The sequence below is a fragment of the Macaca nemestrina genome, chromosome 2 (genome assembly GCF_043159975.1).
Source record: "Macaca nemestrina isolate mMacNem1 chromosome 2, mMacNem.hap1, whole genome shotgun sequence".
NCBI classification, from domain to species: Eukaryota; Metazoa; Chordata; class Mammalia; order Primates; family Cercopithecidae; genus Macaca; species Macaca nemestrina.
This window is the reverse complement of record NC_092126.1, coordinates 7776390-7791234: the sequence shown is the minus strand read 5'-3', so window position 1 is coordinate 7791234 and position 14845 is coordinate 7776390. Positions and strand designations below refer to the sequence as shown.

The 14845-nt window shown below is 34.9% G+C and overlaps 1 protein-coding gene across 3 annotated transcripts in view; it reads right to left on the bottom strand.

The window, feature by feature from the left end:
• Positions 1–448: 448 nt before the first annotated feature.
• The window catches only part of LOC105470859 (transmembrane protein 207), a 28059-nt gene continuing 13662 nt past the window's right edge, over positions 449–14845 (bottom strand). For 2 of the 3 annotated variants that reach the window (XM_011723127.3, XM_011723129.2), the window contains exon 5: positions 449–8884. In XM_011723127.3, coding sequence (XP_011721429.1) covers positions 8748–8884 — 137 coding nt within the window. In that variant the 3' untranslated portion in view covers positions 449–8747. The remainder of the gene's footprint in view (positions 8885–14845) is intronic. The other variant, XM_011723128.3, reaches the window with a different exon arrangement.

Here is a 14845-nt window from a genome sequence, read left to right as displayed (position 1 = left end):
AAAATAAAGAGTGGAGTGGTGGTCATGAGAGCCTGGATCCTTGGTTAGTTGGAAGAGGGGTAGGGAGATATTGGTCAAATGATGCATAATTACATTTAGATAGAAAGAATAAATTTAAGGCCGGGCGCGGTGGCTCAAGCCTGTAATCCCAGCACTTTGGGAGGCCGAGACGGGCGGATCACAAGGTCAGGAGATCGAGACCATCCTGGCTAACACGGTGAAACCCCGTCTCTGCTAAAAAAAATACAAAAAACTAGCCGGGCGCGGTGGCGGGCGCCTGTAGTCCCAACTACTCGGGAGGCTGAGGCAGGAGAATGGTGTGAACCCGGGAGGCGGAGCTTGCAGTGAGCTGAGATCCGGCCACTGCACTCCAGCCTGGGCGGCAGAGCCAGACTCTGTCTCAAAAAAAAAAAAAAAAAAAAAAAAAAAAAAAAAGAAAGAATAAATTTAAGAGATCTACTGTGTAGTAAGATGACTAGAGTTAATTATTCATGGATATTTGTTTTATATGACCTTCTTCTTTTTAATAGTTACATAGTTCATTGTACCAATATACCAATATTTGTCTAAAATGTCCCTTAAACATCATCACTGTTGATAGATTTTGCTACTATAAACAATGTTGCAATGAATATACTTTTAGAAACATCTTTGCCTTCCTGTAGCATTATAGCTGTAGAATTAATATCTAACTGTGTCCAAAAGTAGAAATGTTGACAGCATGTTAATATCCATCAAAATTTTAGATACACATAGCCAAGTTGGCCTTCAAAAAAGGCTGCACTATATTATACATCCACTAACACTGTATAAAAGTGCTTGTTTCCCCATACTCTTGCCAAAACAAGATATTAACCATCTTTAATATTGCCAATCTTATGGATAAACAGTAGTAGTATATTGTTGTTTTGATATGCATTTATTTAATTAAATTGAGCACAATGGAGCCAATTGAGCAACTTTTTCTATTTTTACTAATTGTTTGCACGTGTATTTCTGAAAATGGGGAATTATAAAGATATTATTCTTGTTCCTAGTTCATCCTATGTTGTGTATCCAATTTGGTAGCATATATATGAATGAATTTCTCAAAGGGTGACATACTTACTACAAATGGCATTTGAAACGTATTTAGGTGATACATGGAATATTTTTATTTTATAGCCATTATTTATATTTATGTAGACTTGGGAAAAAGTCACTTTCTATTTGTAATATAATTCAAAGATTCAATTTAAAAAACATTTCAGTTTGAAACTAATTTGACTTTAAAATACATTAAATAATATAAGTAGAAATACTTTTCAGTCTGTATGTGAGTAACTGAATTTTGGTACATACTGGGTTAATCCATGTATTATTCTCACCATTAAATATACACTAAGCAAGAGGAAAGATAGTTTATTAAGTTTCATTGCTTATGCAAAGCATAGCCATAATAGTATCAGAGTTAGCAAGTATAAATAGAATAGTATAGTATCAGAGTTAGCAAGTACAAATTGACATATGTTTACATTCAATGTATAGGCTTTATCCACAACCAAAATATAAGAAAGTAAATATATTTGTTTATTTAAAACATCTTAGAAGTCATATAATTCCACTCATAAGAACTTCATTGTAGTTATATAATAAGGACTTTATCAACATAGCCACAATACAATATCACATTCAACAATACTAACAACAATTCCTTAATATAAATTTTCTCCATGTTTATTTTGTTGCAGTAGTCTGTAAGATCTATGTTTCAGTTGGATCCAAAATTCAACAACGAAAATGGTTCACACTTTGGGATTGATGTCATGCCTGAGTACTGTAATTTTAATTTCTGTAGTTTTTATTTGCCTCAGGGCTTGGGAGATTTTTGGAAGATGTGAAATACCATAAGATTACTTTTGCAGAAATTAGCCTACCTTCACAAAACTGGCAGGTTAAATATTTGTTGATGATAATTGGGGAAAAAAACAAAATTGGAGTTGAAAAGAAAAATAGAAGCAAAAATCAAGTAAAGGGGATGCTTTTGTAAGGAAGACTTTATATTTAATAAAGTACAAATAAAGTAAGACAAAGCAAAGTACCTTAACCCCTTTAACTGTCAACCTAAGTTAGCTACAAAACATAGATGGAAAGTAGTTGTTAAAATCATCAAATTTTTCTGCTGTTTTCTAAATTAGGTTATTGTATGCAAAGCTAAGCCCATGTAACTAAGCGAATTGGGAAAAGGGATTGAGAAATCCCTTAGTTTCAAATGGTAGTTTTCCTTTTTCTTAATTAAAATAAATATTATACTGTCTGTGTGTGTTTTTTTCTTTATAAAGCTATTGAATGGGAAGTATTGATTAGAGGAGGGTGTTAGAGGGGATCTCTATAGCAGAAAGAGAAATCTTCAAATTTTGTAAATAGGAACCATATAAGTTAATTTAGTTAATATAGCAGAAACTGAAGCAGTCAATAAACCTTGCTAAAAGCAGAAAAAATAAAGATGGAAGAAATTTTGCATTATTGGGGATACTTAACATTCTAGCAATGCCTTGCCACTCTTAAGAGACTGGCATTACATCTCTTACTCCAACTCTCTTCACATAGCATCAATATAGTTTTTGACCATGTCACAGGTGGCAAAGCAGTCCACAGAATATTAGATAAGCATGAAATTGTACACTGATTATTTCTAATAAATATTTAGGCTTTTAAAAAATTATTTTTCACCTCTCAATACTCTTCAAAGTAAGATAATAGCTCTAGCCCTTCTAAATGTAGAAGACAATTAGTAGTACCCGAGATTATTCTAACATTATAAGTTTACCTAGGTGTAGGTATATAAAAGAGAGAATAATCTAAATTGATATGACTTCATTTTGTATGGCCAGCTTTTCTATATTATGGGAAAAGTTGGCTATTTATTAAACATAAAGAGACACATTATTACATTAATTATTAGAAAAAGGGAACTCGTATGACTTTTGCTTATCATGTCTCAAAACAGATTTTCCAAAGAGGAAACCTCCCCAACAAACAAAATAGTAAAATTAAGCAACCTGCATTCATCAACAGTGCGAGTAATTCTGAGCAATGCCATTTTTATCTTAATAACATAAAAATCTAGCATTTTGATTGATACAGATTATTTTCTTCATGAGTTAGATCACAGGCATAAATTGGCATAATTTCAGAGAAAAAAATAACTATTTTCCAAATGCACAAATACAAATTTCATTTCATTTATTATCCTATTTCATTTTGTAACGGGGCATTACATTTATTTCATTTTCACAGAACTGTAGCTAGTTCTGTTAATAACAAAAATGGTACTTTTTATCATCATCTAATACTAATCAATCATTCAAAAATGCCTGCATAGGATTATTTTGTACAAAATCACAAAGCAAAATGAATTTGAAAGTAAAAGATTCCCTTGGAATGTATAGTATATTTCTTTTCTTTCTTCTTTTTTTTAATCACTCTCAACAGAGTGGTTTTATACCCAACACATTTTCATTATTTCATTTTCTCTTACGCAATTCTGAAGAATTTCACATTTTGCCTTAAATATAATATTCTGAGTGAGTTTCATTTTATTGTCCACACGAATGCTATTTTAACTCTATCCCAGCTCTATTTCATTTTTGTGAAAGATACTGAATTTTAAAGTTGTCTCTTATAAAGTTGTGGTCTTAACGTAAATGAAACAAATTTGGAACTATGAAACTGAAAATTAAAAAGTAACTTGCAGTCAGGTAAAAATGATATAGGCTAGACCTATAAGGCTTGTGTCGTAGATATTGTATACCATGTGGGCATTATATGCACAAATTAGCCTACCTTTGTAGACACCTGAAACTCATAGGTCTTATCCTTAGAAAGATGGTTTCTATTTCAAATTTTCTACATTCTGATGCCAGGCATCTCACCGGATGCTCAGCTATCTTGTGAAAGAAACCAGATACCTTTTTGCAAATGTGAACCTCATTATTATTCCGTTCTGCTAGGGTCTGTCGAAAATTTGTTATCAGTAGTAATTCAGCTTCATAGTTTCATCTAGCCATCAAGTCAAATCTAGCTAATGGGCTGGAATCATAGATTGGCTTTCATGCCCTCTGGTGGATGCTCAAAGAAACTGCTACACTCATTAGTAAAAATGAAAAAAAACAAAAAAAAAAAACCAAAAAAAAACCTTATTTTAGAAAAATGAACATTCTTGGCCTGGCGCTGTGGCTCCGCCTGTAATAACAGGAGGCCGATGTGGGCGGATGACCTGAGGTCAGGAGTTCGAGACCAGCCTGGCCAACATGGCAAAACCCTGTCTCCTCTAAAAATACAAAAAAAAAAAAAAAAGTTAGCCATCCATTGTGGGGGGCACCTGTAATCCCTGCTACTCGGGAGGCTGAGGGAGGAGAATTGCTTGAACCTGGAAGGCGGAAGCTGCAGTGAGCCGAGATCGCACTACTGCACCGCAGCCTGGGTGACAGTGAGACTCTGTCTCCAAAAATAGATAAATAACTAACTTTCTTTAACATGGGAAGAAAAAAAATTCAGTCCTATTACAAACACAGAAATAAACCAATCAACCAACCAACACCGAATAGGTACTTTTGTTTGAAGTGCACTGACCCATAAATGCAATTAACTTTAAAATAAATTCTGATTACTTCAACTCTGACTTTCACTACTGTCTTAGGCAAATTAGCTGCTAAATCATTAGCCCTGTTTCTAGATGTGCTTACACTTTTCTAAGGGTTAATTATAACCACTGCCTGCTCTGCAAACGGAATGGGATGTAACATATGTAGCTCATAGGATACAAACAAAAACTTTTTCTTAGAGTCAATCATTTGAGGTCAATGTAGTTATATTGATCATTCTCTGATGTTTACTTATTATAGTCACTTTTAAAGTTAGAAGATCATAGTGGAAAAATATCTGAAATAGGAACTGGAAGATGACAATACTAGTCTCTAGTTTTGCTTCTTACACTAATTAGCTATACAACTTGGGCAAGTCAAATCCTCTTCCAGGGTCCACACTTTCTCATCTGTTAAATGAAAGCAGACACACATGCATAGATAGATAGATAGATGGTTAGATAGAGAGAGAGAGAGAGAGAGAGAGAGATCTTTTGTGTCTATTTTTTATAACAGAATCTGTGAGCTTTGCAACTATAAAAGTATATATATACATTATTGAAAAATTTAAAAATCGAGAAACATAAAAAATGAAATCACCTGTAGCCCCATTATCTGAAGATATGTTTTACATTTTTTACTTCTTTATAGTATGACTTCCTTTGTTGGCTTGGAATCACAAGCTATAACACTGCCAAATCATGTACTTGTTTAATTTTATATTTCTTTCTATTTAAGAAATAAATGAACTTCATTTTAAAAGTCAAGTAGTACTATAGAATCGTAATAGAAATCAGAACTTTCCTGCCATACCTAATCCCACACATTATCTCTGAGTCCAATTTCTTGAGACGACAATTTTCAACTCTTTTAGTATTTTGTTACAAATATTTATGATCTAATTCTAAAATTATGTGCTTTAGCACCATTTGGTTTTTCCTTTAATTAATTAAATTTCCACCATCTGAGATTAGCATTTATGTTTCTTACTGTATCCTGCCACCTTCCTTCACAAACCTTTTCCCTTTGCCTATCTTGTTAATATAAATAATACATATTTTAAAATATTAATTTAAAAATTTTAATTAATTTAAATATTACTTACATTATTCATCACTTAACCATTTTTAACAGTACTAATTATTTGTAATTTTCATAGCTTAACCATTTTATAGTTAATTTAATTTTTGTTTTTCATGGATTTAATAAATGCCTTTTTTCACTTCCTCTGTTTTCTACTTAGTACTAATTTAACATTGAAGTTACATGTATATTTTTCTTTAATCATTCCTCTTATTTTCTGTAGCTCATTGCTGTTATGTTCTGATTGGAATTGGCTCTTCTTCGGGCTGCTGCAATACTGTCTTCCTATAGATTAACTTCATTATCATTTTCAGAATTCTCTTCACTTCTTTTGCCTCTAATGCTTGGACATTTCTGGATTGCCGTAGCAAATATTAGCTTAATCATTCTATTTCTTCCATGACACTTAGCAAAGCAGAGAAACTCAAAGTCTCAGTCAATCATGACAACCATCTGTGTCCATCTCATTCATCTTTCCAAGTACTAAAATCTTATGATTAACTTTCTTCTTACTGTCATCTTCTTATCTCTGTCTCTGTGACTTAAAAACATTTTAATTTCTTTCCTATAATCAGTAGGTTTCTGAAGAGAGTAGACGTGTTCATTCTGCCATGTTTAATTTGAAGTTAGGAATAGCCAGGTCACAAAATTGTCATTAGAATAAAATCTGATAGCATATATGAAAGCAGTTTGTTCACCATATAGCCCTACACACACACCAGGGACTACTGCAGTACATAAACACAAGCTTCTTCATATCTTTTTCATCAGCAGATACAAGTGAGATTATGTTAACAGCACTAAGTCAGCTGTGTCTGGCTTTTACTCACCCTCACTTTCATAAGGCCTTACCCCCATTAAATCCTCTTCCAGTTTTTCGGGGATTTCCAGAACTAGGAAACATTACTTTAAAACTTAAGTACAGGCAATGATTTCCTTCACTTGAAGATTTACATTCTAGCCCTGGAAGAAACATACCAGACTATCAGTAGAAAAGTACATGATGCTCCTTATATTATAAAAAGATTACTCCACATATTAAAAGTTTCTTTACATCATGTGTCATTAGGGAATTGCAAATTAAAACAACAATGGAATACTACTGCATATCTATTAGAATGGCCAACATTCAGAAGACTGACAACATCAAATGCTGGTGAGAATGTGGAGCAACAGGAACTCTCATTCATTGCCACTAGAATTCCAAAATGGTACAGACACTTTGAAAGATAGGTTAGTGGTTTTGTTGCAAAACTAAACATACAATCCAACAAACATGCTCTTGGTATTTACCCAAAGGAGTTAAAAACTTATATCTCCACAAAATCTTGCATATGGATATTGACAGTAGCTTTATGCATAATTGCCAAAACTTGGAAGCAACCAAGATATCCTTCACCAGGTGAAGGCATACGTAAACTTTGGTAAAGCAGACAATGGATTTTATTTAACCCTGAAAAGAAATGAGCTATCAAGCCATGAAAAGACATAGAGGAAACTTACGTGCATATTACTAGGTTAAAGAAGCTAACCTGAAAAGGCTACATACTGTATGATTCCAACTATAGGGCATTCTAAAAATGCAAAGCCATGGAGAAAATAAAAAGACCAGTGGTTGTTTGGATTTAGAAGGGAGGGAAGAAAGGATAGATAGGCAGAGCACAGAGGACTTTCAGGGGCAGTGAAATTACTTTGTGGGACACTGTAATGGTAGGTACATGTCATTCTAAATTTGCCAGACCTAGAGAATGTACAACACCAAGAGTGAGTCATAATATAAACTATGGACTTTGGATGATAATGATGTCAGTATAGGCACGTCAATTGTAAGAAGTGTATCACTCTGGCAAGAGATGTTGGTAATGGGGGAGGTTATATAAGTGTCAAAGCAGGGTGTATATAAGAAATCTCTCTACCTTCTGCTCAATATTCCTGTGGACCTAAAACTGCTCTTAAGATAGTTTATTACAAAGGATTACCCTAGCTTCTATGGCTCCAAGTATTTTTTTGGCCTGAGTAACAGTTGCAGTTAACTGAGATGGGGAAGGTTTGGATAAAACAGATTTGGAAAAAGAAGATTAGGAAATAAGTTTGGTCAAGTTAAATTTGAGATATCTATTGATGTTTATTGTTTTGTTCAACAAATTTGTCAGCTGAAGATCATATGGCATGATGTTTTTTTCTGTCCCCCTGCTGATGGCCACTGCCAAAATGCCACTTGAAGATATCTCATTGCTACTTCTGCAGTCCTCATGAGAACAGGTATCTATGCCGAAGGTTCTTAGAATGGTGCTGCAATAAATGCCAAGCCTTGAGGCTCCAGGGAAACACTATGGACTATGGAGTCCACATTCATTCCTGTAAAAGGGGAACTTTTCTTTTCTCCCCGTATTGTCATTAAACGTGCTCCAAATCTTCAGCAATCTCCTTCACCTTCTATCTACAATTTCTTCCTCCTCAGGCTGAGGCATAAAACCTCTTAGACTGAGACTTGTAATCTTTTCCTTTTCCTCTTCATTTATCCTTTACCCTTCAACTCCAAACCTTTCTTTTTCCTACTCTCTCCCCTCACCTTCATTCAAATATTATCTTTCTGGTTCTGGTTCTGGTTCTGGACATGTTGGATTCTTGGCTTGGGCTATTGTTAAATTATAATAATTTTTATGGACTCCACACTAGGAAAGAGTTTAAAGCAGAAAATGGTGTGATGTATACTGCAGTGGAGCCCTAAACGTGATGGAAACAACTTTCAGCACCTAATCGTTGCCTATTTGGGTATGAGTGGAAAAGCATTAATTTGGTTGTGTAACATAAAAGTATGACACAGCAGTGACACATCAAGAGCCCACTAATTTACTATTTAAACATCTCCATGACCCAAATTTTTTCCAACATCCATTCTTTTGTCGAATTGTCCTTCCTCAGACTATATGAATAGACCTCTGGACATTTCCGATAACTGAAATAACTATTCCTAAATTTGATGTTTTGGAATTACAGATGTCGTTAATGCTTTAAATTGATAATCCACACCTAAAATCAGCTTGTTTTTAGAATTTCTTCATATGGAGGTGGGGAGCCTAACGTGCCAAAACATGGAGCAGGAGCAGGATATAGGTCAGCGGTTTGAGTTTGAAGGTGAATTCCAACAGGTGGACTCACAGCTGCTTCTGTCCCTGGAAAGAGAAAGATGAAGACTTGTAATCTTTCTAGTGAGCATAAAACATAGGTACAGGAACTGCCCAATAAAATCTGGCATTTCTGAAGCAACAGGAAATTATTTGTATCTATGAGAAAAAATTACAACTATCTTGCTCTTTGCAGGGAAGGTTTAGTCACCATAGCAAAAAAAAATCACTTACCTGAATCGATGAAATCATCATTGTCTAACCCATCAAGAAGCATTTACAATTTAGCAACTGAAACTAGAAGGAATATTCTCTTTTGTACATCACAAAACAGGATTCCTCAACACTAATAGCATTTCAGCTAATGCTCCCAACATGGGAAATGTAAGTTGCATTAGAAAAATTAAAATATCACTTTTGAAATTGTATTATTTTACATTTATATTTGCAAACTTCAACTAATACAAGTAATTAATTATTCCTCTTTAGTAAATAGTAAAAATGTTAAGCTCGGTGATGAAAAGCATGTATTTAAAGTATACACACAATAAAGGAATATATTCTAAAATTTAAAAAAATACTTTGAAATCAAAGCTGGTGACTTCTAGATTAGGCATAATACAGGACATTAACTATTACAAACTGGCCTTTTATTTCACTAACTGGTAACTTTGAAAGAAAGACAATATGCTTACTCTAATGGCTCTTTTGGAAATTGCCTGTTAGTATTTCCTTGAAAGATTGGGTAACACACAAAAAAATAGTGCTATTTTATAACCATCTTTATATTAATATATGGCTGTATATATAAAGATGGTTTATATATATATATAAAGATGGTTTATATATATATATACACACACACACACATGCACACACACATACATACACACATATATGTAAATGCTTATATATAAAGAATATGTATTCACCTGGATATATTCACCTGGATCTTTACCCACCTTTAAATGATTTTGACTGCCTTTTGCCAAAACAATAGCAACCACCAAAAATTCATCTTTAAAAAGAAACTAGTCCCTTGAACTGAATCTGGCCTCCGTCTTTTTGTATATTGGATTTACGAAACATAATCTTATTCATACATTTACATATTGTCTATGGCTGCTGTTGTACTACCATGGCAGCGATAAGTAGTCCCCACCTAGACCATACATTTTGCAAAGCCAAAAATAATTTCTATCTGTCTGTTAATGGAAAAAGTTTGCTGACCTTCCTTAAAGGAGTAAGATTTGATGCCATTAGGAATATTCCAAACAACATGCCACAACGATCAAAAGAATTCGAAGAGTAGTTGCATATTAGACATTAGGTGCTTCACTAGGATCCATATGGAGATTACTCAAAATGATTACTTTGAAGAGGATAATGTTAATTTAGAATGATGGATTTTCATACAGTTGCGTTTGTCTTATTTCTTATCTCACAGGTACCAGAGCAAAGACTAATAATTCAAGTATGTAAAGGGTGGAGCATATTTAGAATATATGTCTCACCTTCTGGTTTAGCACTTTTCTTAGAGTTATCTATTTGATTAAATAGTCTACTTTTGGGTTATTACATAATTTTTTTTTACCTCAGTTTTCTCTTAGGCAATAAAGGTATAATACTAGTGTCTACCTCTATAAAAGCAAGGCTAAATGAGTATAAAGTACTTAAAACAAGGCCTGGCACAGTAATTATGCATCAGGGTTTACTATTATTATTACAATATGTCAAGAACTGTACTAATGCTAGGAACGTGCATGTATCTTCTTTTATTTACAATATTATTTTTCAATCCATCCTCTTTTCATAGTTAAATAATGATTTAGACATTATCATTATTAATTATAATATAGAAGTTATTAAATGAAAAGTATTACGGAGTTAGAGCCCTTTGCAGTTTGTAAGTTTGGGTTGATGTCAGATAAGTCTGTGGGACTTGATCAATCAGAGTTAACACTGGTAAAATACAGTTGTCCCAGTAATTTCCTCCATTGTGAATACTTGCAATGAATGATGGCTATTTCCTTGGTGAACTGCACCTAGTGTATTCAGTACAAAGTCAAAGGTAACTCTCTTTCTGCCTAGAAATGGTCAACCAAACTACTTGACACATCTATTATTTGTACTAGCTCCAATTTATGTCTGCGATTGCCACTGTCAATATTGTGCTGCCAGTGATAGAGTCTTCATAGTTGTTTTCGTAGAAAACTTTCATTATCTTCTTACTACAAATTTTGCTGTTGATCTTAAACTTGTTATTAAAACCACAAGGCATTGGGTAAACATAATTAAGCCAATGTGCTCAGGAAGTTTTGAAAACCAAATATAGGTTATATCAGTTTTCAATCTTTTTTCAAAGCATGTTTACATATAATATCAAGTGATTGGATACTGGGGAGAGCAGACATTTCTATCTTTTGACAAATTAAGAAACTGAGAGAACTGAATAAAAAATGCCAGCAAAAATCCTATAGTTTTTACAGAACTGCTGTCTAAGATATCAGAGTTTATTGTTTAATTTTGTAAAACCAATACACTTACTGCTTAGTTTTTATAGCCAGAGTGGAGATTTCCTATGTTTTTAAGAATCACTCAAATAGACTTCACCTCTTTCTATATGTTCTTTCTACCTATTTCTCCTCTTTCCTTTACTTCATTCCTTTCTCTTCTATGGGAGTGGCCAGAAGAACTGAATTTGAATCACAGTTCTGCCATCTACTTACTATGTTGCTTAATCTCTAAGTGCCTTTGTTCCCTCATTCGTAGAGTGGTCAGAATGATAGTGAACTTTCATAGAGTGATAAGGAAGAATAAATGAGATTCGGGATGTCAAGTGTTAGCACAGGGCATGGCTCCTGGGAAATGCTCAATGAATGAGTCATTACTATTATCGCGTCTTTCCATGAAAATCTGTGAATGAAATACTTCCTTTTTTATTACTGAAAATAAGTCACAGAATATTTACACATACAACATGAAACATAGGGAAATGACATTTCTGAAAAATCATAAAATAAAAGAATCCTGGGAGACTTGGAGGGAGAAGAGAGCAGAGCCTGTAAGACCTTGCTTCTTGTTCACCTCTCTGGAGCCCTCTTTTTTATCCCCAGCACAGAGCACTCATATGTAATCACTGCTGGAATGCTGGTATTTCTATTTTCCCAGAAATAAGAAAGAGGGAAGATTATCCCTGAAACTGCAGAAGAAATGGGGTCAGAGAGATTGTATAGTTGCATTATCAAGCAATCTGCCCCAATGAGAAGCTAAGCCAAGATAAGTGTCCCTAGGACGGGTGTCCCCTTGGGCTTCATCTTGCAATCAGCTCAGGAAAGGCAGGGAACCTCATCGGGAAGCCTTGTCAAGCCTGAGGGAACCCAGCTCCAATCCACAGACCTCATGGCATAGAGGCAAAGGGACCCTTATTTAAATGTTATGTGATTGATTATGTTTTATTAAAAACACGGACAAACAGTTGTGGGGGTCCCTCTCCTATGCTCTCCAATTCTCTTTTCTAATGCATAGTTAATTGTTTTTCTGCCTCAAGCTCTATTTGTCCTTTTCTCACCTCCAAAACTCCAAACATTTTCCATTATCTTTAGATGTCTTGCTTCCTCATTAATACGGATTTTTATTCAGCATCACAACTTTATTTTTAATAAAACATTATTGTCATCCTCATTTTTAGTAATTAAAATAAAAATAACCTTTCATTTTTAATAAATTCCAAAATTCCTTTGACATTGCCTACTTTTAATATACAAATTTAAGAAACAAAACAAAACAATTAACCTAATCAATAAAACCAAAATCCTTATCTTTTTTTAAAAACTATTTTTAATATCTGTTTTATCCTGTCATAATTATAGTCCTTGGATTTATGAACTGCTGAGCAACGATCACAAACAATAGAGATTTGGGATACAGACGGTCATGTGAGAATTTTCATGATTTTTCTCTTTTTTTTTCCTCAATCTTTACTAAAAATTTGCATACATTCCTTTTAAAAAATCACTGTCTGTGGCTCAATGTGTATTTTCACTTCCCATTTCCACATTTTAGAGAGGGGGGAAAAACTGGTTGTAGATTGATATGATTTGGATCTGTGTCCCCGTCCAAATCCAGTGTTGCCTTGTAATCCCTAATGTTGTAGGTGGGGCCCGGTGGGAGTTGACTGGGTCATGGAAATGGTTTCTCATGAATGATTTAGCACCATACCCTTGGTGCTGTTCTCGTGATAGTGAGTTCCCATGAGATCTGGTTGTTTAAAAGTGTGTAACACCTCCCCGCTCCCTCTCTCTTCCTCCTGGCCCAGCCATGTGAAGTGCTTGCTCCCTCTTTGCCTTCTGCCATGATTTAAGTTTCCTGGGGCCTCCCCAGAAGCCAAGCAGATGCCAGCATCATGCTTCCCATACAGCCTGCAGAACCATGAGCCAATTTTAAACTTTCTTTTTCATAAATTACCCAGTCTCAGGTATTTATTTATAGTAATGTGAGAATGGACTAATACAGGAAGTCTTCTGTGTTTTCAGTTGTATTATCACTTAGGAGATATTCTGAAGGCATTATTAAATTAGGTAAGATAGTGAGTGATATGGTTTGGCTGTGTCCCCACCCAAATCTCATCTTGATTTGTACTCCCATAATTCCCACGTGTTGTGGGAGGGATTTGGTGGAAGACAAGTGAATGGCAGGGTGGCTTCCCCCATACTGTTCTTGTGGTAGTGAATAGGTCTCATAAGATCTGATGGTTTTATCAGGGGTTTCCACTTTTGCATTTTCCTTACTCTCTCTTTGTCTGCTGCCATCTATGTAAGATGTGACTTGCCCCTCCTTGCTTGCTACCATGATTGTGAGGATTCCCCAGCCACATGAAACTGTAAGTCCAATTAAACCTATTTCTTTTGTAAATTGCTCAGTCTCAGGTATGTCTTTATCAGCAGCATGAAAATGGACTGATACACTAAGATAAGAAAACATCGAAACGAATGAAAAAAAATTACCTAAACATGGATGCTGAACAAAATACACCCACATAATACTAGAATTATTCATCTTTGACAGTTCAGAGAAGGAACTAATAAGGTCTCAGAAGCTACAGCATGGATGATGCCATTTGAGAAGACATGAAGGCATTGAGTGGATGCTCTCTGGGTTATAGCAGAGATGGTGAAGGAGAACCAGATCCAGAAGATGAGTTAAGTTCAGGGGAGCATAACAAGGGGAGAAGAAAGAGGAGGAGATTCTGGAGCTGTGACCAAGAAGAGGAAGTGGGGCTGAAGAAAAAAAGAAGAATTTAGAGTCTGTATAAAATAAGTAGGTTTGAATTTTAGTCCTTAAAATATCTCTGATTTAAACTGTTTCTTCTCTTCTTCCTCTTTCTCTTGCTCTGCATCTTCTCCTTCTTTGCCTTCTTGACTTTCTTCTGATCTTCTCTTCTTCTTCTTTCTCTGACAGCCCCTCTTCCTCCTCACTCCCCAAGAGAGGAGTTGTATTAGTTTACTAGGGCTGTCATAACAAAGTACCACAGACTGGATCACTTAAATAACAGAGATTTATTTTGTCACAATTTTGGAGTCTAGACATCCATGACCAAGGTGTCAGCAGGGTAGGTTTCTTCTGAGGCCTGTCTCCTTGGATTGCAGATGGCCACCCTTCTCCTTGTGTCTCTATATGGTCTTTACTTTGTGCCTGTCTGTCTGTGTGCGAATATCTTCTTATAAGAATGCTGGCCATATTGAATTAAGGTTCATCCCAATTACCTCATTTTAATTTCATTGTCTTTGTCTTTTTAAAGGCGCTATCTTCAAATGTAGTTATATTCTGAGAAACTGGGGTTAGAATTTGAACATATGAAATTGGGTGGGGGACAGCTCAGCCCACAACAGGGGGCATCAGAGGGAATATTTTTCCCTTTCTGAAGGGTAAGAGCTTCCTGACATATTGTGGACACGGAGAGTGCCCATTGAGCACAGTAAGTGCCAGGATCTTTCCTACTGAATCCAA